Source organism: Scyliorhinus torazame, chromosome 8 (assembly GCF_047496885.1).
Source record: "Scyliorhinus torazame isolate Kashiwa2021f chromosome 8, sScyTor2.1, whole genome shotgun sequence".
Classification (NCBI taxonomy): domain Eukaryota; kingdom Metazoa; phylum Chordata; class Chondrichthyes; order Carcharhiniformes; family Scyliorhinidae; genus Scyliorhinus; species Scyliorhinus torazame.
Genome location: NC_092714.1, coordinates 46186747 through 46211393, shown reverse-complemented (window position 1 = coordinate 46211393; position 24647 = coordinate 46186747). Strand labels below are relative to the sequence as shown.

Sequence of the window (24647 nt, the reverse complement as noted above, 5' to 3'; positions counted from 1 at the left end):
TGAGTTCTCCACCTAGTTTGGAAAACCTATTGGAAAAATGATGCCGTCCCTGCTGTTGGTGAAGGCACGGGCAGATGGGTGGCCAAGTGAAGCTAGTTGAATGTTTCGATTGAGCAGTACTTGAGAATTGACCCATTCTTCCTGTTGTCTGAATATTGAAGTAAAATAAGCAATGTAAGTGAGCCATGAAATGACAGCATCCACCAACAAAGATGCACCTCTCATGCACCCACAATGGCAGCGCTGTCTCTAATGGCAGCAAAGCAGCATGTTTTTCTCTTCATGGAGGGTAGTGGTCTAATTTCTGGTTGTTCGGTATACTAAGTGGTTAAAGGTCTCATTTTACCCCTTTCAGAGCAGCGAATGGCTTCTACCTTGATAGCAGATATTATTTGATGATTCGTAGTTCCATCATTATGTGAAGAGGCAACAACACTGGACTAAATGCCCCTTGTGAACTTAGAATGTTCTCTTAAGGCTGAGCTCTTAAGCCCATTGTTACATCTTTGAATATAAATTGGGAGCGAAACAAAGAAGAACACATGTATCAGTTGAACATACCATCGGAATGTTGTAATGAAGTTCAATAGGGGTGGTGTCGTTATTTAGACAGATGAGAGAGACAGTTGAAATATAATCCATCAAGATTCTCCCCGTGTCTGCGTGGGTTTCCTCAGGGTGCTCTTCCCACAGTCCAAAGATGTGGCGGGTTAGGTGGATTGGCCGTACTAAAGTGTCCCTTAGTGTCCAAAGGTTCGGTTGGGTTACAGTATTACCGAGATGGGGTGGGGGTTTGGGCACAGGTAGGGTGCTCATTCAGAGGGTAGGTGCAGATTTGATGGGCCGAATGGCTTCCTTCTGCACTGTAGGGATTCTATGATTCTATAAGATCCCATAAAATGATTCTCGTCTATTGTCAATGCACAACATTGCCATTACCATGAAACAAATCACTGGCAACTCTCATTTGACCCCGAGATGAATTTGAAACTCTTATTTATTCCATCAGTAAGATCATCCAGTTTCCATCTCAGTAACACTGCCTGCGTACAAGACAAGACAAAACAACAACTTACATTTATGTAGCACCTTCAACATAGTAAAATGTCTCAAGGTGCTACACAGAAGCATTGTCAAACAAAAGTTGAGTTCACGTCACATAAGGAGATATTTGGACAAATGGCCAAACATTTGGTCAATGTGGCAGGTTTCAAGAGTGTCTTAAAGTGAGGCAAGTGGGTTTAGTGAGGACTTTCCAGATCGTAGGTCTGGCAATTGAATGGACAATCGCCAATGGAGGAGTGATTAAATTCAGGGATATTCAGGAGGCCAGAATTGGAGGAACGCAGATATCTTGGAGATCTATAGGGCTGGCGGAAATGACAGCAATTAGGACAGTGGAGGTTATGACAAGGTCTGAAAATGAGGATGAGGATTTTAAAATTGCATTGCTTGACCGGGAACCAATGTAGATCAGTAGAGCGCAAGGAAGGAACAAAACTTGGGACAAGTAAGAACATGCTCAGCAGAGTTTTGGCTTGATGTAGAAACCATGTGTGATAGACAGAACTTTGAGTAACTGTACCAGATAAATGTGCTTGATTGAACAAAATCTAACCGAGAAGAGTTTCTGAAACAGTATAAGTTACTCCACTTGCGCAGATGGGAGAGTTAAAATAATGAAGTTACAGCAGGGAAAAACCATGAACGAATCATTGAACAACCTTCTCAGGTGGCTGACTAAAATAAATAAAAACAGAAAATGCTCAGGTGGTGGTGGAAAATGTCCAGCAACTGTGGTGAGAGAAACAGAGTTAACTGCCAGGATTTTCCGATCCTACCCACTGCGGACTAGATATTCCTACCTGAAGTCAACGGACCTTTGGCTGGACAGTCAAATTTTCGGGCTCATCTGTGACAATTTGTGCCACAGAAGAGACTGTAAAATTCCAGCCAACGTTTCAGGTTTGTCATCAGAACTGAGAATAATTAGAAATGTACCAGCTTTTGAACAAGAGAGAGGATGGGAAAAAGAACAAAAGGGTACATTTGTGGTGGGGCAGTGAGTAGGAGAGATTAAATTGCAAAGATATTTATGGTGCAAGGCCAAAGTGAACAGGACAAGTAAAGAAACAAAAGATGTGTCTAGAGGAGGTGTGAATGGCAGGGTAGCTGCTGTCCGAATGCAAAGTAATGAAAAAGAAATGAGGGGAAAGACAAAACCAGCAAAAAATGACCGAAGGGTTTGATTTGAAGAATTCGCACATGTGTTCTGCACAACTGCATGTTGTGAAGTTGGGTGCGCAGACCAGTGCACAGGGCACAGTTTTCCATCCATTAAAATTAATAAACAGAAAATCAGGACCTCCACAACTCAATTTGCAAATTGCACTGCTGTCATTCAAATCTCTGCAGAAGGAGAGCTAATTTTAAAAATTCAGCCCATAGTGCAAAGCATGGTGGAATTAGTTTATGGCATGTGGCGCAGTGCAGGAATCAGAGACTTTTACCCAGTCTGTGCTTGAATGGAACCCACCTCCAAGCAGTGAGGGGACACTACAGAACAGCCTAATCCTCATGAATAGTCATTTGAATTCTAAAGAACTATTTTTTAACGGGGGACCTGGTGGTTTATAACATGTACATTATAAATGTATGTGTATGTGTAAAACATAAATTGCAGTCAGTGTCAAAATGATTTTCTAAACCACAATATGCTAAATTCAGAAATCCATTGGATGAAAATGTCACCCCCTGCATTAAATTAAGGTTTTCTTGCACTATTTTCTCCTTTTTAATGTTCCTCCAGGAAAGAACTAATTTATTCTGTGTGTTTTCTATGAGATTGAATGTGTTTCAATTGACATCGAACTAAAAAGCCAAGTGATAATGTTGCTGATTGGCTACTGGCTGATCAATTATTGAGCTGGAATCTTCAAAATTTTCATGTGCACTTTACAAAAACCTACTGCTTTTGTTCCAAATGGCTCCGATGATAATATGGAAAACCAAGGGAGAATGATTTTTCACCTGGCACCTATATCATTTCTGTTGGAAAATGGAGAGCCCAGCAGTTGGAAAATTGAGAAAAGCGATTGCCTGTCATTGTGATCTCAGGCAGACCATAAATGTGTGTTCAGTTCTTCTGCCCAAAACAGGCTTATTAAAATCTTTAAATTGGAATCCTATGCCATTTATAGATTTCTGATGCCATTGTCATGTATAACTGGGAGGAGGAGCATTGAAGTCTGCTGCTGCCCCCTCCCCACCACCCCCAACCCTGTCATTCCCACCAGGTTCTCTCCTTTCTTACCCCAGGGCCTGACCTGTGCTGATCCCATGGAGGAGTTGGTGCATTCTCTATGGTCCCACCCACCTCTGGACTACCTGTGTGTGCTCACTGTGCACTGGCAGTTTAACCAAATTATTTGGCTGCAGCCCAACCAGGAAAATGCGCTTAACCTCTTGCTGGTGCCGGTAGGTGGGTATTGCACACAGTCAACCTAATCTGTGTTTCAGTTGAAAGTCACCCCAATGTAACTAGGAGGCGCTACATTTAGTTTGAGCCATAAATGCAATCACAGAATTGTTACGGTGCAGAGGGGGGCCCATCGTGTCTGTACTGGCTCTGCAAACAAGCATAATGACTGAGGGCCATTCCCCTGCCTTTTCCCCATACCCCTGCACAGTGTTGCTATTCAAATAATCATCCAATGCCCTTTTGAATATCTCAGGCAGTTGTTATAACACTCTGGGCTAGTGCACGGTCAATTGCAGTCTCACTTGACCTGGAATAGCAACACAAATTAAGTTAAATGTTATTTTAAAATACCTAAGGTGCCTGGCTGAGCCCAATAAATTGCAGTCACCAGGTGTGTAACTTTAATACAAGTAACCTTTTATTCTGTACAGTATTATAATTAAACTAACAGAAAATTTGACTAACTAATACCCCTTTCCCAAACCCCCCTCCCCTTTTCTAACTACCCCACTATCTACACACACAGACAGACAAACAACACAGAGGGGAATGTGTGATTGAGAGGTAAAGAAAATATTATTAAAATAAAAGGAATACGGATCGTTGATGCACTGGGCTGACTTCTAGTTAATGTCTTTCTGAGCTTCAGCTTTCGTTTTGGTACTTTTTCCTCCTAGGCATGAGGTGGTTTTCTCTGACAAGCTTTTCTACTTTCTCTTTAGGTTTAGGATCATTTCAAGGTTACAGTAAAGATGTGCCTGGCATTCACTGGTTTTAAAACAATAAAGCAGTTCTTTACTTCAGCATAGAGACCGAGGGACACTGCCCCTTTCATTTCCAAGGTCTAATCACTTCTGCTAAGCTCTCCCAGAAAACATCACGATGGAACCAAATACTGATTGTTGCCAGGCAGAACACTGTCCCTGGCCAACCCCCAGGTTGCCAGCCAACCAATGGAACCAACTTGCTCCAAAGCTGGTTCCTGAGATTCACTCAGCACTGACGTGTCTGTTGTCTCCTCTCCAAAATACAAAACCTAGAAATACAATGTCCTGACAAACGGGATGCTTTAGCTTGAGTCCTCTGCTTAACGGCACATTCCAATTATGGGCTCACTGACCAAAAATAATAAAAGAAAATGGGAACAAAGGAAATAAATGGGAAGGACCCTTACACTGTGCATTCCAGACCCGAACCACTCGTTGTGTGAAAAAGGTTATTTTCACATCACATTTACTCTTTTGTAAATCACCTTAAAATCTGTGTCCTTTTAGGAGTGGATCAGTTTCTCCTTATCTACTCTGTCCAGCACCTCCCTCCATGATATTAATTATTAGTGAGTATTTTTTGCTGTCTTTTTTATTACCTGCTCCAATATGTCTGGAATAGACTCTTATTTTTTCTTAAATTAAGTAGAAAATTCATCATATATCAAAAGGTATTTTGCATTATTGGTGAAACCGTTTAATAATCTTTATTGTTGTCACAAGTAGGCTTACATTAACACTGCAATGAAGTTACTGTGAAAATCCAACGTAATTTTGGTATACCTCTCGAGTTGTTACAGCCCTGGAACACTTTCGTGATGGCTTTAAAATGTTGCACTGAAAGAAGTAAAGAAATTAAACATTCAAATATTGAATGGAATATGTGATGTGAGAGGAATACTTATAGTTTGGCTAAACATTGGAACATGTCACGTTGGCATATAATGTATTAAAATAACTATTGCACTTGACACAATAGGATTTCAGTGACCTGTGCCTCAGTATCAATACATTACGACCATGACAAAAGAATAGCATGAAGTCAAGAATAATTAAATCTCTATCATAATGTTTTAGCACATACCTTCAATATAGTACAATGGAGAATCAGTGTAAAGTTCTACGTATCACATAAAGAAACAGAATACTGTAATGCCGAACAATGTTAGGCTATTGCAGCTTCTAATTCAAGGCAAATCATAGTAACATTTATTTCCTGCTTTCATTTCAGAAAGAATTGACACATCACAACTTGTAAATGCATCAAGTATATAATAATTGTATCTAAATGTAAAATATAATCCATTAATAATGGGGGGTGAATATCAGTAAATTTAGTAAACTTCAACAGTCTTGTTTACGAATGTACAGCAAGATAATGGATTGTATGGTTCTACTTGTCAGCCCTGTCTTCTCCTGTATATACTCTCCTGTATTTCAGAAAGGTATGGGATGCAGTAAGGTATCTTCTACCTGCACATTCTTGGCAAAACGTAACATTGTCACCCATTCAGTGTTTTGCTATGTGAAGTGGAGGCTGGCCAGAACTGCCTGTCTTTCTGATGTCTCTGCTTCCCTACCTTGCCAAATAATCTGCTTCACATCATGTGCATTGCATTTCTTGTTACGTTACTGACAGGTCTGCACAGTCATTATACTTTCCCTGAAGAATTTGGAAGAAATACCTCTGAGCAAGAAAATAACAATATTAATGTAGAATTAGTCTGCCCTATTGTTACACCTGCTCACAACTAGGAAACATTTCTGCAGATTGTGTAACCACCAGCAGCTGCCTCATTAACACTAATGCACTTTTAGCAGTTGGTGTCTATGATGCACAGACTATTTTTCCATTGAATAACATGGAGTAAAATACCAGGCTGATAGATTTATGCATTATGCTGTTCAAATATTTTTTTAAGAAGGGGAAACCTTGCATTCCCTATGGAGGTGGTGTAGTAATGCGACTGCTGTTCTGAAAGACTAATGCGACAACAATTCTTTTTCCAAGCTAGTTACTCCTCTCCACTGCTTGGCATCTTGCATTTACTTTGGAATCGATTGCGGAACACTTGTTAATCCATTTACTTCCTATGCTGCCTAACTGCCTGTTTGGAGTAATAGGAAAATTAGCCCCTGTATGTGAATGGTAGCCAGACGTTTATTTTTTTTGAAAAGGTTGTTATGCTTTACCCTGGTTATTCAGTGCAATTACCATTATGTGCTTTCCCAAAAGGAAAGGTTGATTTTTTTTTCTCCCTTCCTCTCTTTCCCCCTTTCAGGCGGATGTTTCCAGTTCTGAAAATAAGTGTATCTGGATTGGATCCAAATGCCATGTATTCATTCCTGCTAGACTTTGTTGCTGCTGACAGTCATCGTTGGAAATACGTAAATGGTGAATGGATTCCAGCTGGCAAACCAGAACCACTGACACAGGGTTGTGTTTACATCCATCCCGACTCCCCTAACTTTGGGGCACACTGGATGAAAGCTCCAATCTCTTTCAGTAAAGTCAAGTTAACAAACAAAGTCAACACTGGTGGGCAGGTACGGCTTTCTCCTCCCATCTCATTTGCAATAACAAGCAGGGCAATTGGGAAATATCAAGTGTGCATTAATGTAATTATAGCAATTCTCTCAGCCTTCTCTACTCATATAGGCAATTGTTTGAAAGGAAACCAAACGTAAACAAGAATAAACAGGTCTAATTGGCACTTTCAGAGTTTAATGGACATCGTGGTTTAGTCAGAAAAAAGAGGTTTTGCTTGATGCAGCCCAGCAGCCATTAAGAGATCTCCCAATGAGTACAATTTCATGTAAAAACGTTTGTAATGAGTTCAGTCATTTATGTTTTCCTTGGCACAGATTTTATTAAAACTGACATTGAACAAAAGTAAGTGTTTTATGCAAAATTACATAATTGGAGTTGTTTTGTAATTATGAAATTAACTGTGTCCTTTTCACAGCCAGGAAAAAAAAAACAACAAACCATACTAAAAAAAAGACACAACCTATTTCTCCTCACTCTCGCCTCTCTCATTCCCTCTCTCCTCACTCTCTCCCCTCATATTCTCTTGGAGGACAAACCTATATCATTTTGGTTCTGGAACAAAGTTGCAGAGCTGTCCATTACTTTAAAATAATGAACACACAAAATGTGGCACTTTTATTTTAGATTAATGCTATGTAATGTTTTCAGTATTTTAAAAAGTCATGAGGAAGTACTTTTCTCTTTTATGTTCTGTCTGTTTTTGCAGGTTATTTTTATACATGAAAATCTGTTAGAAATGTTCTACCATGAATTGTCATTCCATTTTTTTTGCACTTGCGATTGGATTGTCAGTAATAGGGAATGCTGTCAGCAACTGGCACCAAACTAACACCAAACTTACAGAACAAAAAACATTTTGGCAAACAAAAGTTTTTGAAGTTTATCAGGATGAAGAATGGTAAGGTCAGCTCTATAGCTCTCCTGTGTAAGAGTGACTGGCTGCTCAGAGTTGGTGATTTCCTTGTAGTTATGCACCAGAGCAGGGCTAGACATTCTCTTCACTAACTCCTTGGCAAATACTTGAACCACCTGACTTTAAATAAAATCCCTCAATAGTAAATTGAAGATTTAATGTTCCCCCATATTTTTTTCCTGTAGCTGCTGAGATCATAGAATCATAGAATTTACAGTGCAGAAGGAGGCCATTTGGCCCATCGAGTCTGCACCGGCGTTTGGAAAGAGCACCCTACTCAAGCCCAGGCTTCCACCCTTTCCCCATAACCCAGTAACCCGACCTAACCTTTTGGACACTAAGGGGCAATTGATCATGGCCAATCCACCTAACCTGCACATCTTTTGACAAATATTACAGTGTATGCTTCCTTCAATTCCTAGATGAAGGCAAATCTGTCACAATACAAGTTTTTACTTGTCTTTACCTCTGTCCCTGGCTTGGCCTGACTGTCCAGCATCCCTGTCAGGCAGCTTGCTTCTGATTCTTGCTTTAGTTTACTTATTGGCTCTTTGTGTTATCGTCATCACCACTCAAAACAGAGTGGTGGTAAACGTTTTTGATTGGCCTGGAGGAAGTTATATAGTGGGAGTCCCCAGGGGGTCAGTATCGGAAGCCCTGCTTTTCCTGATACTGCATGTGCTAATGACCTAGACGTAAGTATATGGGACACAACTTCAAAATGTGGAAGTATTGTAAACTGGAGAAAGTTAATGTAGAACTTCAAAAGGACATAGGCAGGTTGGTGGAACAGGTGGACAAGTGGCAGATGAAACTTAATGCAGAGAAGCGCCAAGTGATTAATTTTGGTAGGAAGAACGAAAAGAGGCAACATTAACTAAAGGATTCTAAAAAGGTTGGAGAAGCAGCCAGACCTGTTGGTATCTGTGTACAAATAGTTGAAGGTAGCAGGGTACACGGACAATGTGGCTCAATATCTGAAGACAAATTGGTCTGTGCAACTGGGGGACGACACACCAGTTTTCAGTCTGAACCTGACACTTTGTCAAATTCCAGTAAGATTCCACCAATTGTGGCTAGTTCTGGGCACCACACTTTAGAACGAGGAAGGAAAGCATTAGAGAGAGTTCAGGAAAAAATCATGAGAGTGGTTCCGGGGATGAGTAACATCAGTTACCTGGGTAGATTGGAGGAGTTGGAACTGTTCTCCATGGAGAAGACAAAACTAAGAGGAGATTTAATAAAGGTGCTCAAAATCATGAGGGGCCCGGATAAAATGGATAGGGAGAATCTGCTCCTGTTGCTAGGTGTATTTTGAGAACCAGAGGACACTGACTTAAGGTGATTGGCAAAAGGGAGAAGACTATAAGACCATAAGTGATAGGAGCAGAATTAGGCCACTCGACCCATCGAGTCTGCTCCGCCATTCAATCATGGCTGATATTTTTCTCACCCCCATTCTTCTGCCTTCTCACCATAACCCCTGATCCCCTTTTAATCAAGAACCTATCTATCTCTGTCTTAAAGACACTCAGTGATTTTGCCTCCACAGCCTTCTGTGGCAAAGTGTTCCACAGATTCACCACCCTCTGGCTGAAGAAATTCCTCCTCGTCTCTGTTTAAAAGGATTGTCCCTTTAGTCTGAGATTGTGTCCTCTGCTTCTAGTTTTTCACACAAGTGGAAATATCCTCTCCACATACACTCTATCCAGGCCTCGCAGTATCCTGTAAGTTTCAATGAGATCCCCCCCCCTCATCCTTCTAAACTCCAACGAGTACAGACTGTAGCACCATCGATCACACACGAGGCAAGACGTAGAGAACTTCAATCGAGGCTGTATTGAGCAGATTTGTTCAGACTTGTTCCCCAGCAGCTCAGTCACAGAATGCAGCTGCGGGGAGTAAACCGGGTTCTTATACCCCGCCTATCTGGGTGGAGCCCAGTAGGCGGCAGATCCAATCTGGACCCAGCATCTGTCCTCCAATAGCTCCTCGGCATTCATGGTGTACCGTATTACCCCTAATACATACCACCACATTCTCCCCTTGTTAAAAAGGAACCCGGCGGGGTGGTGGGTGGTATGGTGGTAGGGGTTTACAGGGTCGGTGCCTTAACCATTGAACTATATACAATCATGCCGCTTTACTGGGCCACCGAATTATTCACATTTTACCCGATTAGCAGCATTAACTATTTACAACAATGCCGCTTTACTGGGCTACTGAATTATATACATCTTAAGTCGACTCGATGAGTCGAGGTGGTGCTTTGGTCACCCTCTCCGATCATCTCAGCCCGGGTGGTGGTGGTGGTGGTGCTGGCTCGGGTCCGGTCAACTCTGGGAGCATTGCGCTGTCCCTCTCTGTTTCCTTACTCCTGGGCAGGCCTGGGAGGAGAACCGATCCCCCCCGGGAAGGGGGTTGCTGTGGGGTGCACCAGCGGGAGCGAGGGGGTGGTGATTGGTGTTGGGGGGGTGTGGGGAGCTCCGGCGGGCGCCAGGTCCCGCAGAGAGACCGTGTCCTGTCGGCCGCCTGGGTACGCCACGTAGGCGTACTGCGGGTTGGCGTGGAGTAGATGTACCTTTTCCACCAGTGGGTCTGATTTGTGTGCCCGCACATGTTTCCGGAGCAGGATGGGTCCTGGGGCTGCCAGCCAGGTCGGAAGGGACGTTCCAGAAGCGGACTTCCTAGGGAAGATAAGGAGGCGCTCGTGAGGCGTTTGGTTCGTGGTGATGCACATCAGGGACCAGATAGAATGAAGGGCATCCAGGAGGACTTCCTGCCAGCGGGAAGTTGGGAGACTCCTAGACCGTACGGCCAGTAGGACCGTCTTCCAGACCGTTCCGTTCTCCCTCTCTACCTGCCCATTCCCCCGGGGGTTGTAGCTGGTCGTCCTGCTCGAGGCTATGCCCTTGCTGAGCAGGAATTGACGCAGCTCGTCACTCATGAAGGAGGACCCCCTTTCGCTATGGATGTAGGCAGGGAAACCGAACAGGGTAAAGATGGTGCAGAGGGCTTTGATGACCGTGGCCGCGGTCATGTCGGGGCAGGGGATGGCGAAGGGGAAACGGGAGTATTCGTCAACGACGTTAAGAAAGTACGTGTTGCGATCGGTGGAGGGGAGGGGGCCTTTGAAATCCAGACTGAGGCGTTCAAAGGGACGGGAAGCCTTTATCAGGTGCGCTCTATCTGGCCTGAAAAAATGCGGTTTGCATTCTGCGCAGATTTGGCAGTTCCTGGTGACTGTTCGGACCTCCTCGACGGAGTACGGGAGGTTGTGGGCCTTTATAAAGTGGTAGAAGCGAGTGACCTCCGGGTGGCAAAGGTCCTCGTGGTCTTGGAGGCGGTCCACTTGTGCGATGGCACATGTGCCGCGAGATAGGGCATCGGACGGCTCGTTCAGCTTTCTGGGATGGTACAAGATCTCATAGTTGCAGGTGGAGAGTTCGATCCTCCACCGCAGGATCTTGTCATTTTTTATCTTGCCCTGCTGTGCATTATCGAACATGAAGGCTACCGACCGTTGGTCAGTGAGGGGAGTGAATCTCCTACTGGCCAGGTAATGCCTCCAATGTCGCACAGCTTCCACTATGGCTTGGGCCTCCTAATCTACTGAGGAGTGGCGAATTTCTGAAGCGTGGAGGGTCCGGGAGAAAAAGGCCACGGGTCTGCCTGCTTGGTTGAGAGTGGCCGCCAGAGCTACGTCGGATGCGCCGCACTCGACTTGGAAGGGGAGGGACTCGTCGATGGCGCGCATCGTGGCCTTTGCAATATCCGCTTTGATGCAGCTGAAGGCTTGGTGGGCCTCTGTCGACAGGGGAAAAGTAGTGGACTGGATTAGTGGGCGGGCCTTGTCTGCGTACTGGGGGACCCACTGGGCGTAATAAGAAAAGAAGCCCAGGCAGCGTTTCAGGGCTTTGGCACAGTGGGGAAGAGGGAACTCCATGAGGGGGCGCATGCGTTCAGGGTTGGGGCCTTCACTCCATTATGCACTACGTAACCCAAGATGGCTAGACGGTCGGTGCTAAACACAAATTTTTCCTCGTTGTAAGTGAGGTCCAGGGCGTTAGTGGTCTGGAGGAATTTGCGGAGGTTGGCGTCGTGGTCTTGCTGGTCGTGGCCGCAGATGGTGACGTTGTCGAGGTACTGGAACGTGGCCCGTAAACCGTGCTCGTCAACCATTCGGTCCATCTCCCGTTGGAAGACCGAGACTCCATTCGTGACGCCGAATGGAACCCTTAAGAAGTGGTATAGCCGCCCGTCTGCTTCGAAGGCAGTGTACTTGCAGTCACCGGGGCGAATGGGGAGCTAGTGGTAGGCGGACTTAAGGTGCACGGTGGAGAAGACCTTGTACTGTGCAATCCGATTGACCATGTCGGATATGCGGGGAAGAGGGTACGCATCTAGCTGCGTGTACCTGTTGATGGTCTGACTGTAGTCTACGACCATCCTCTGCTTCTCCCCTGTCTTCACTACTACCACCTGAGCTCTCCAGGGACTATTGCTGGCCTGGATTATGCCTTCCTTCAGCAGCCGCTGGACTTCGGAACTGATAAACGTCCGGTCCTGTGTGCTGTACCGTCTGCTCCTCGTGGCGATGGGTTTGCAATCCGGGGTGAGGTTCGCAAACAAGGAGGGCGGTTCGACCTTGAGTGTCGCGAGGCCGCAGATAGTCAGTGGGGGTATAGGGCCGGCAAATTTAAATGTTAAGCTCTGGAGGTTGCATTGGAAGTCCAACCCCAGGAGAGTGGGAGCGCAGAGATGGGGGAGGACATACAGCCGGTAATTTTTGAACTCTCTCCCCTGCACTGTTAGGTTTGCGATGCAGAACCCTTTGATTGCAACGGAGTGGGACCCAGCCGCCAGGAAAATGTTTTGGGTGCTTGGCCGAATTACAAGGGAACAGCGTCTTACCGTGTCCGGATGAATAAAACTCTCCGTGCTCCCCGAGTCGATCAAACACGGCGTCTCGTGCCCATTCACCAGCACCTTTGTCGTTGTCGTCTGGAGCGTCCGGGGCCGCGACTGATCAAGGGTCACCGATGCCAAATGTGGTTGGTGCATCGGATCGTTGTCTTCAGGCAGTGTGGAGCCTTCCACGCTGGGGTCCTTGCCTGTCAGCCAAGATGGCGGCGTCCATGGGTCGCACGCTGCCGGGGGTGGACAAAATGGCCACTCCCATGGGTCGCACGCGGCCGGGGGTGGACAAAATGGCCGCTCCAATGGATCGCACGCGGCCCGTGGGTAGGAAGATGGCGGCGGCCGTCCCTCCTTCGTGGTGTCCGGGGTCCAAAATGGCAGCGCCCATTGGCCGCCCGTGGGTCGCTGGGGGGGGGGGGTTGAGCCCGTGGTCCCGTTTCTTCCCCGGAGATAGCGGCGACCCACGGGACTGGCACACCGCTGAGTAGTGCCCCTTTTTGCCGCAGATTTTACAGGTGGCCGAGCGGGCCGGGCAGCGCTGGCGGGGGTGTTTCGGCTGCCCGCAAAAGTAGCAGCGGGGCCCCCCCGGGTGGTCTGGGATTCTGGACGCGCACGCTTGCGGAGGGGTGGGAGGTGCCGGGGGGTCGGTCGCCGCGGGGGTCCACGGAGCCCAAAGGGCTGTAGTAAGGTCGGGGGCATAGGCGCGGGCGTTTTGGGAGGCCACGTCGAGGGAGGCTGCAAGGGCCCGTGTCTCTGTGAGTCCGAGAGAGTCTTTCTCTAAAAGTCTCTGGTGAATTTGCGACGATGCCAAACCTGCTACGTAAGCGTCTCTGATCAGGAGGTCCGTATGTTCATTCGCCGTTACCGCTGGGCAGTCGCAGTTTCTTCCCAGGATCGTCAGCGCATTGACAAATTTGTCCAGCGATTCCCCGGGGATTTGTCATCTCGTCGCGAGCTGGTAGCGTGCGTAGACCTGGTTGACGGGCCTAATGTACGCCTGTTTCAGCAAGTTGATCGCCGCTGGGAAATCTTCCGCGTCCTCGATGAGTGCGTAGATTTCGGGACTCACCCTGGAATGCAGGACCTCCATCTTCTGGTCTTCCGTTGGTCTGCCGGGGGCCGTTCGGACGTACCCCTCAAAGCACACCGGCCAGTGTTTAAACACCGATGTTGCGTTAGCTGCTTGGGGGCCGATTCGCAGGCACTCCGGGGCGATCCGGAGCTCCATATTCCTTTTTAAGTCTGCTCAATAAATTGTAGCACCATCGATCACACACGAGGCGAGACGTAGAGAACTTCAATCGAGGCTGTATTGAGCAGACTTGTTCAGACTTGTTCCCCAGCAGCTCCGTCACAGAATGCAGCTGCGGGGAGTAAACCGGGTTCTTATACCCCGCCAATCTGGGTGGAGCCCAGTAGGCGGCAGATCCAATCGGGACCCAGCATCTGTCCTCCAATAGCTCCTCGGCATTCATGGTGTACCGTATTACCCCTAATACATGCCACCACACAGACCCAGAGTCCTCAACCGTTCCTCATTTGACAAGCTCTTCATTCCAGGGATCAGTCTTGTGAATCTCCTCTGGACCCTTTCCAAGGCCAGCACATCCTTCCTTAGATGCGGGGCCCAAAACTGCTCACAATACTCCAAATGGGGTCTGACCAGAGCCTTATGCAGCCTCAGAAGTACCTCCCTGGTCTTATATTCTATCCCTCTTGACATGAATGCTAACATTGCATTTGCCGTTTTTACATGCCGACTGAACCTGCACGTTAACCATAAGAGAATCATGAACAAGGAAGAATATTTTTATGCAGCTAGTGTTTAGGATCTGGAATGCACTGCCTGAGAATGTAGTGGAAGGAAATTCAATCATGGCTCTCAAAAGAGAATTAAATCATTTTCTGAAGAAAGATTTGCATGGCTTTGGGGAAAGGGCAGCTGTGTGGGGCTAGATGAGTTGCATGGACATGATGGGGCAAATGGTCTCCAATGTGCTGTACCTTTCTATGATTCTATGAAATGGCCACTCTTCATGTGAGGTTAAAATGCTTTGGTTTGCAGGATATTGGACCAACAAGGAAATCATAGCTGAACTCAGTCCTAACTCGCTTGAACACATCTCACACAGCCTCAGCAACAGCAGTTGAAATGCAGTAACTGGACGAAATAAGTTTTACAGGCTTCAACAAAAAGTGAGGGGAAAGCAACATTTTATGTGGTGTTCAGAAAGACTCGTTAAAATGATGGAGGGGTTTTGGGACTACACTTCAAAAGTCGTTCATTGGTTTTGAAGCACTTTGACACATTAAAGGTGTAAAAGTTGCTTTATAATGGCATTATCTTCACTGAAAACCCCAATGTCAACGTCTTGGGGGGGTTACCATTGGCCAGATGCTGAACTGGACATCCATATAAATACTGAGGATGTTAGAGGCTGGGCATTTCTTGGTGAATAACTCACTTCCTGACACCCCAAAGCCTCACATTACAAAAGGTGGTCAGACTAGCTCTCTGAGAGACAGCAATAGTGCAATTGCCCCATAGTTCAGATTAATTGCAATCTTACCTGGCTTGCAGAATCCAGAGTTTACATGTGAACCTTTTTGCCATCCTTTTACAGGTAATTCTAAATTCTCTTCATAAGTACAAGCCTCAGGTTCACATAGTGCGTGTAGGGGGTTCTCGCAGGATGATTTCAAATCACTCTTTTCCTGAGACACAGTTCATTGCAGTGACAGCATACCAGAATGAAGAGGTCAGTACAATCATCATTGGCTTACAATGAGATTTTTGTAATTATTTGGGGGCACATCATGTTTTAGTCATGATTTATGCTGGATGTTTTCATGTGTTTCCTTCCTTACATTGGGTATCATTGCAGGCTCTTCTATTTATTCAGCAATGATCATTTAAGGTTTAAGAAGAGAATACCGAGTGAACGTTTGCAATTTATATTCCTCAGAGTAGCTAATCTAGGTCATAAAAGGTATGTGTCTGAAGTGTCAGTTTGTGGCTATTGATGTGGCCAAACCAGTGATAGCATCGAGCCTTACTATGGCTCTCTGGCACCCTGGTTCTTAAGAAATACTACAAAATTTGGCATGTCTGCATCGACTCTTACAAACTTCTACAGATGTGCAATAGAGTGCATCCTATCCGGCTGCATCACAGCCTCGTATGGCAACTGCTCGGTCCAAGATCTGCAGACTGGTGAACTCAGCCCAATGCATCACACAAGCTTGCCGCCCCTACAGTGATTCTGTATAAACCTCCCGCTGCCTCAGGAAGGCAGACAGCATTATCAGAGACCCCTCCCACCCAGGCATTGCCTTTTTCCAGACCCTTCCATCAGGCAGAAGATACAGAAGTCTGAAGACCCGCACATCAAGACATAGGAACAGCTTCTTCCCCACAGCTACAAGACTCCTCAATTGTTAGGCGTTTTAGTTGCTGTGATATGAAGAGTCTAAAGTTCTGATCCTTTTTCACAAACACACATTTATTTCATTCCAACAGCCTTTGCACAAAACTCTAACAATACCTCACCTGACAGAGGCCACCTAAAGTCCCTTTACATATCAGTGTCAATTAATGGATACTGAACATAAATGAGACAACTAATTGCAATGTCTCTTAACCCATTACTTAACATCAATGACTCCCCTTCGGACTGATCTGTTCCCCATAAGAACACTATTCACAAAGCCTTATGCTGCTCTTGCTCATGTATTTGCTTTGTTTAGGCCCTTGTTCCGCACTGTAACCAATCACTGTTTACCGATGCACTATTTGGCAATGTTCCCTGTTGATTATTCTTTTGTCTACTATGTAAGTACTGTGTACGTCCCTCGGCCGCAGAAAAATACTTTTCACTGTACTTCTGTACAAGTGACAATAAATCAAATCAAATCAAATCAAATCTTCGCACCAGTGTCTGCTCCAGCTAGTATTTGAACTGTGTTCCTTCTTTCTGAATCTCATTGCTTTTCCAGCTGATAACAGGAAAATCGGTTGTTTCCTTTGTTCCAAATATTTACTGGTCAAGTCAACGTAATATTTAGATCCATTTGTTTTTGCCTCAAGTTTCTGACTTGGGAGAGAGGTATGAATGTTGATATTCATGGGATAAACAGGAGCGTTCGGCTTGCAATGATGTGGTTACAAAATATGAGGAAAGACAAGTGAGCATCAGTCTCTATGAACAAGAACTAAGCTTCCTCTGAATTCAAAAATCTTGGTGTTGTTGCAGCACTGGGGCATATTGTGGGGAGGTGGGGGCATAATGGTATTGTCTGGACTAGTAATTCTAGAAGCCCAGGGTTTTGCACTGGGGACCTGGGTCTGAATCCCACCATGGCAGTTGGTGAAATTTGAATTCAATAAAACTCTAGAATTAGAAGTCTAGGGCGCAATACTCCAGCTGTGTTGCGCTCAAGGGAGATCACAACGCGGCTGGAGAATCCCAGGAGAGGCTTCCATTGAGCCTCCCGACAGGCTCCACACCTCGCGAGATTCTTCAAAGTCCCGCGAGACGTCGGAGTCGGAACCCCGCCCCAAATGGGCAGGACCGAATGACACTCGCGGAATTAGGTCATGAACCTACCCACGACCTATTCACATGGGATCCACCAGCCTACCTCGATTCTTCGGCCTCCCCAGGGAAGCTGTAGCCGGGTGCCGATCAGTGCCGGGCCACACAAACATGGACATGGAGAAACAGCACCCGAGTGGTCAGGGTAAGTGCAAGGTGGCCACCTGGCCCTCCCCCTGGAATGTGGGCATCTTGGCACTGCCCAGGTGGCATTGCCAAGGATCAGGGGGCGAGGGTTGGCATGCCCATGAAATTGAGGGTGGAGAGGGCTTGAAGGGTGGGAGACTGCAGGGCAGGTAAGAAGGGGCCTATGGGAGGGTGATGGGTGGGGGTCCTGGAAGGGAGGGGGTACTGCAAGGGGGTTTGGGGGGGCCTGAAGAGGGGGGACCCCCATGGACGCTAAAGCAGGGTGTCCTCACTTGGGGGGTGTGGGGTAGTTTCCATGTGTGTGGAGGGAGGATGTGGGAGACCCACAAGCTTACTTAGAGATTGGCGCACCCTTTCAAAATGGCGAGCCCGATCTCTGAGTTCAGCTTCCCAGTGCTAAAAGAAATTCTAAGTGATGGCTAAACTGGTGAGAAACTCCACAGGGCCCAAAAAAATGACTAAGTGACATTGAATAGCGGTGGGGAACACGCCGACAGAGCCGGCGGGAAACTCCTGGAAAAACCCACCACAAATTAACTTTGACATTTTGGGGGAGAATCGAGCCCCTAATGTTGACCATGAAGCCATTGATAGAGAAGGAAACCTACCATCCTTACCTGGTCTGGCCTACATGTGACTCCAGTAATGTAGTTGACTCTTGAAATGCACTCAGTACAATTTGGGATGGGCAATAAATGCTGGCCCCGCCAGTGATGCCCATATCCCATGAATGAGTAGAAAATAAAGTTGCTAATTCCATCCTTTTACAGGATCTTCCTTTACAGACGTTCTGTTAATTTACAACAAGAGGACTCCTGCAGTTTTCCCAATGCTTCATTTTGGGAAACGAGAGGGGAGGCTGTTTAGTGCATGATGCACCTTTTTATCTTTTGCACTGAAGGTTTAGATGGGGCTCTGATGCAAGTGAGTACTTCTGGTCTCGTTATAAATCAGGAATTACTACGTGTGGCACAGAACCTGATCCAAGAGTGAAGCTGTCCGCAAGATCAGCAATAAACAGCTATTAAGTCAAGGGAGCTGAGTGAATCTATTCTGCCTCCCAATTCCACCAACAATTCAATGATTCCAAACGGGGGATTTGGAAGGATAAGAGTGTTTGTGTGGGTTGGCTGGCAGGGGCAGGACAGCCTATGCAAATCCCATGAACTGAGAGGGAGGAGACTGTACAAATGAAAATCGTCTCCCTTTGGCTGTGTTCAGAAGCATGTTAGTTGCAAAAGGGTGTAGAAGTGCCTTAATCATTCTATTGAGTCTTGATTTTTAGTTAAATAGCGAACTACATAATAGCTTGTGCTTTGGATTTTATTTGTTTTTTTTAAGGTTACAGCTCTGAAGATCAAGAACAATCCTTTCGCAAAAGCATTTCTGGATGCCAAAGAAAGGTTGGTCAGTAGTTTTCAGTGGAACACGCAGTGACACTTGTTATTGAAAAGTTGCTTCTTGATATCTCGTTGTCTTTCTGATGTTGTATTTAAAATAATTTTGAAATCAGTTGTTTATTTGTACTGAGTAAGCATGTCCAAACTGCTGGAAGCCATTATTTTAACCTTCATTTACAACTCGCACACCACCCAACCTCCCTGAAACAGGGAGGGCAGAGAAGACAGTATAACAAATCGTTTGGCTATTGCAATGTACTACTGGCTGCATTTTGTGTAAACTGGTAACATGCCAAGAGATTATAGGAGGCTACAGTCCCTATAAACCACACAAATGTTGATATAATGGGGCCTGACATAAAGAAAAATTAAGCTGTACAAATCCAGTTTGGAACATGCATTGGCATCAAAAGAAGTACCAATGTAAGCATTTAAAAAAAAAATTGTTTATCGGATGTGACTGTCACTGTATGACAAGAATTTGTTGCTGTTATCTAATTATCCTTGAGAAGATGGTGGTGAACCACCTTATTGGACTATCTATACGCACCATGTCCATGTTACATACATGTCCATTCCTTTTTTATAAGACATGGTTCCAATGAAGCTAGCACACAATATTGTTCCTTTGTCTCAGCACTCCTTTGTCTCCTGAGCGGATGCAGATGATAGGCCAGAGCAGTGAGATTCAGGAGGGGGTGTCAGTGACATTCCAGCCACTGCAAGGCCGACTGGAGGAGTCTCAAAGCCTTCCAGCGCAGAAGATGATACCGGCAAAGCGTGGCACCTAGGCCAACGCTGCTAGGGTGGTGAACTCAGTGGAAAAGATGGAACACAACGCTACGTCGAGTGGTGGGGCCCAAGGCATGGCCCAGTCAGAGATGACCATGGCTAAGGGCCTCAACATCATGTCCCAGTCACTGAGGGACATGTCCCAGACACAGGTGGACATTGCTGAGGCACTACAGCGGATAGCCCAGTCACTGAGGACCATCGCTGAGGATGTCAACACCATGGTGAGACAATAGGGAGCTTCCAGGACTGGCAGTGCCAGGTGCCTCAGAGGCTTCTGGAGCTCACTCCAGTAGCCCCTCCATCCCATGGAGTCCCTCATGTCCTTACAGGCAGGGAGGAGGAAATACTGGAAGCCAACTCGAGGTCTGCCACCAAGGAAATTACGGCGGTCTCCAGTTCTTCTGATTCCCCCCCTCCTGACACCGGCGCACCTGAAGGGCAGTGGGCAGAACAGGGTGGCACGGCAATGCCTATGACACCGGGAAGTCGGCTGGGGCCCTCCGACTTCAGGCCCACCAGAAGACGTCAGTTAAGGGCATCAAAGACTATAGGGTGTGAAAAGCAGCAGATTGTCATCATCTCTGATGTGCATCCTGATGACACAACTTTGCATTGCACTAGACCACAGAATATCAAGAAGACTGAGGAGCACTGAGCGGGCACTTGTGAGATCACTATCTGTAGCTAGTGGGAATGGAAACCTGTCACATTAAATGTTGACCATTAAACCATTTTACATCTGAAACATGTGGCACCCTGTCATGTTAGTCTTCATAGAGGGCGAGCCCGCACACAGCCATGGGGAAAATGGGGTGGGGGAGGATGTGGAAGGAGGAAGTGGGGTGGGGGAATTTGGGCTGGGTTAGTGGGGTGGAGGGATTGGGGACAAAATGGGTGTGGAGTGTTGAGCTGACAGACACAGCCTTGTCTTTTGTGAATCTGAAGATGATGAGAGCCTCCTGGTCCTATTGTCATGATGGACCCTCACTGCAGCCTGCCATCTTTCGGCTCCTCGACATGGTCACCCTCCAGCCCCTCCTTCTCCGCCTCCTCCTAAGATAAGGCCGCATGTCCTTCCGCCTCATCCTTCTATTTATCTTCCTCCCCCAGCATGTTTCCCTGCTACTGTGCCAGATTGTGGAGGGCACAGCAGACCACCACAAAGCGGCAGGTCCTCTCAGGGTGTACTGCAGGGTGTCAGAGTAGTCAAGGCATCAGAACCATGTCATGAGCAGCCCGATGCATTGCTCAGTTACATTGTGTACTTTGTGTTTCCCTGTTATGTATTTTCTTTTATTTACTTTTTATTCATGTACTTAATGATCTGTTGAGCTGCTCGCAGAAAACTACTTTTCGCTGTACCTTGATACACGTGACAATAAATAAATCCAGAATCCAGATATTTTAGCCGGGGGGTAATGGGGGAGCACTGGGTGAAACACACAGCATAACTGAGAAGAAACAAATGGAAATGGCAGTATGAGAAGCTGCAAGTGGCATTTTACTCCAGACATTCATTGTTTGCTGAGGCTAACTGTTGATGTCTCAATGGGTCTGCCTTTAGAAGGACGTTATTGGATGAGTAAAAGGCCTTCCGGATAAAACTTGTAAACAAGCAGAACTCTCTGCTCCTGTAAGCTCTACAACAATGCTTACAAAACACCTTGGGACATTTGTTTCCACGGCTATATGCGGAGGTGATTCCAAGATTGAGAGCTTAATTCCAGACGTAGTTTCCAATGGATGCTGTGACTGGGGCCATCAAGATTTAGGCTCCAGTTTATAGCAATGCCTCAGTAATTAGGCAGGTATTTGGTTGTACACATCAAACTCTTGCATCTGATTCTAAGCTACAAAGTCCTTTCCAGTTTGCAAGAGCCCTAAAGCAGCTTGCCCCCTATATTGGTTATGCAGAGTGCAAGTTAGTGCAAATGCTTGCATATCATACAATGCCAACAGGAATAAGCATTAGATGGGCCAATAAATTCCGGGTTCCCCAATGTCACATATAAGCCTATGATGTGCTGGGATTCCCTCAAGGAAGTTCCCACATAAGGATTCACCCGACAGATGTCCCAACGTCCGCTGGACAATTGCACTACACTGGAAGCCATTCAACAGGAAAGATTTAAGTCACTAACTTCGGATGATTCTGCTAGTTTTACCCTGATATTTAGTCTGAAAGTTAGATGGGGGAAAAAACTTCTAACTCCAGAATAACTATTTAAAACAACCCAGATCCAATCTCGCACAGACACCCTGCACAAACACAACCCACACAGTGGACCCACCACACTACCTCACACCCTCCCATCCCCTCTTGGTGCGATCCGGTCCAACCCCCTCCCAGATTGACATTCCCCTTCCGACCCCCCTCTTGGATAGAAACCCTCCTCATTCACTCCCAGACAGACCCCTCCCAGACTGCCCCCCCCCCTTTCCTGGCCTCCCCCCCCCCCCCCACCCTGTATTTCTATGCTCAACTTTTTTAAGACTAAAGATATTAATCCTTTCTGAATTACTATATTCTCTACCTTCTTAACTGGTTGGCTACTCTAAGGTCTTCTATCCCTTGCTGATACCAGATGGGAACTAATCTATTTCAAACTATATTTCAAGTTACTTTAGGATCCCAAATCTACAAGGAAGAATTTTAACTCACTTACCACTCAGTGTCCTTTAAGGGTCTGGATCTGTGAGGATGTACAGGTGAGTATTTTGGGTAAACCACTATTTCAGGTTTAGATTTGAAATAAACCACTATTTCAGATTTAGATTTGAAATAAACCACAATTTCAGGTTTAGATTTGAAATAAACCACTATTTCAGGTTTAGATTTAAATTTAAAACTTATTTTTATTTGCTTTTACAAAATCTTAACAAAGTACTTCGTATTTGACAAGTCTCTTTTAGTTGATCAGACTTCAAGAGCTTTCTTTAACGATTCTTCTTCTGTCTTGATAGCTTGTGGTTTTCTTATTCTTCGGTCTTCCAGCATCTTCCAATTCCCATGGACCGATGAGCAGATGAGACCGTGTTTCGCCTCGACCCGAATCGAATCTAATCACCGAATCCCGAACCAATGCCATTGCCGATTCGTGGCTTTATACCTTTAATTCGCCCCTCCAGCGCATGTCAATTACAAAGCATTGTCTCATTTTTACGTTTCTAGATGTGTTACATTTCAAAACCCGCGATGTCGCCATACATTTCAAAAACACTTGTTGCATCTTGCTCAAAGCAGACATGTTTTGTTCAAAATTGCCATGTCTTCAAAACCACTTGTTACATTTTGCTCAAAGCGGTTATACATTTCAAAAACATTTCTTAAAGCATCACTCAGAATTGACAGCTATCTCCGTCTTATTTTAAACATTCGCAGTTTTTTATTTTTAAATATGCTCTTCTATGCGTGCTAGTTTCAAACTTTTAAAAGCGCTCTGACATTCCCTTTCGTATGTTCCTTTACCTATTTTTATATGTTTCCTTTACTCTGTTTATTTTGTTCCAAACTACATTCTCCTTTCCCATTTTCATTTACAACCCGCCGCAGGGTCCAAAGACCCCTCCCCCTGCAAGGTCTGACCGATTTCCCCACTCCCCCGCCCATTCCCTAAACTTTCTTACCTGCTCCCTGTATATTGTCCCTTTAAACCTCTCCTATCCAGCAGCTAGTCCCGCATAACGGGGGAGTGGCTTACCTCTCTGCACTCCAGTTACTCTGCTCAGATGCAGCCAGGGGCCAGCTTCACTGTTCCTGTCTTACCCAACCTGTGTATGGAAGTTTGGGCGAAACAGGGGCTTAGGAATCCCATCACAGGTAAATCTGGTGAGAATGGCAATCTGACAGAGATTGTCACTCTGTGGAAGTTATGGATCTTTGTGTTTCACATGCGTTTGCGTTCAGAATTCTTTAGTGGTGAATTGCATTTTTTCACCCGATTTATTACATTATTTTGAGAAGGATACAGTGTTGGAAGAATGGGTAAACGGTGGCCTGGATTTTCATGTGGGTTCAGGAAAACCTTGCCTGTGCGCTTTTGCGCCTTCTGACCCAGCAGTTGTGTCTTTTCACACAGGTCAGGTTCACAATGTATTTTGTGAGATATGGTGGAATGCTTGAGTGGTGTGGGTGCGGAGGTGGGCCCAGCTCCCAATTATCGCTCTAATCCCACCTCCATCCTCCTCAACCCATGCCCCTACGGATCGCCCATGACACTCCCTGCCTCCTCTGATTGACCAGGCCCCGCCACCCACCTATCCTGATGCCCCTTCAGGATCCCAAATCCCCACGTTTCCCCCATAGATACTCACCCAGCATGCACTATGTACAGTTCTCAGGAGACATGCAATAGCAATGGGAATTATTTTAAAATCATTGGGGGAAACAACCTTTAACAATTTAATAAACATGAAATTCAAACATACCATCATTGATACTGGAAAAAAATTATTCCAGCGCAAAAGTAAATTGTAATCCTTTTAAGTGCCTATTATGGTTGTAAAGAAACAAGAAACCATGCTGTTATTCTAGCCTCTTAAGTTTCAATTGTTTTTGGATCAGTAGATTACCAGCTCCGCTGAAGTCATTATTAGCTTTGAAACCCAGCCAAGAATTCATAATGGTTACAGCTATCACAATGAAAGCTTCCAGCTACATTTTCTAAAACAGACAAAACCAAACATTTCAAAGCAGACTCCCAGTTAATCAATGGTGAGGAGCAGATGCAGAGATTTTTTTTCAACTTTCAAAAGTCAGTTTTTCATATAACAGCCTGTCAATTGACTTAAGTCGTGGCACACAAAACATGACAGCAGTGGCTGACAGGACATTGATATTATGTCACTGTTGATGATTGGAAACTAAGGTAATGCATGACAACAATTACACAATGCTGGCCAAGGAAAGGGTCAACTTTCCTTTGCAGGACAGATCCCCATGATGAATCACCTATGTTAAAAACATATCTACAGTGTACAGTGCAGTATCAGATAGCGACATCAGAAGATGTCAAATCATTTTACACTTATCGTTCGGAATTTCCAGACTCCTCAGAAGGCTTCCTCCAGTGATTCAA

At 45.7% G+C, this 24647-nt stretch overlaps 1 protein-coding gene across 1 annotated transcript in view; it reads left to right on the top strand.

Annotated features, from left to right (window-relative positions):
* The window catches only part of LOC140427805 (T-box transcription factor TBX19-like), a 49680-nt gene that overhangs the window by 3535 nt on the left and 21498 nt on the right, over positions 1-24647 (top strand). The window contains exons 3-5 of the mRNA XM_072513480.1: positions 6531-6795; positions 15257-15391; positions 18716-18777. Of these exons, the coding sequence (XP_072369581.1) occupies positions 6531-6795; positions 15257-15391; positions 18716-18777 (462 nt within the window). The remainder of the gene's footprint in view (positions 1-6530; positions 6796-15256; positions 15392-18715; positions 18778-24647) is intronic.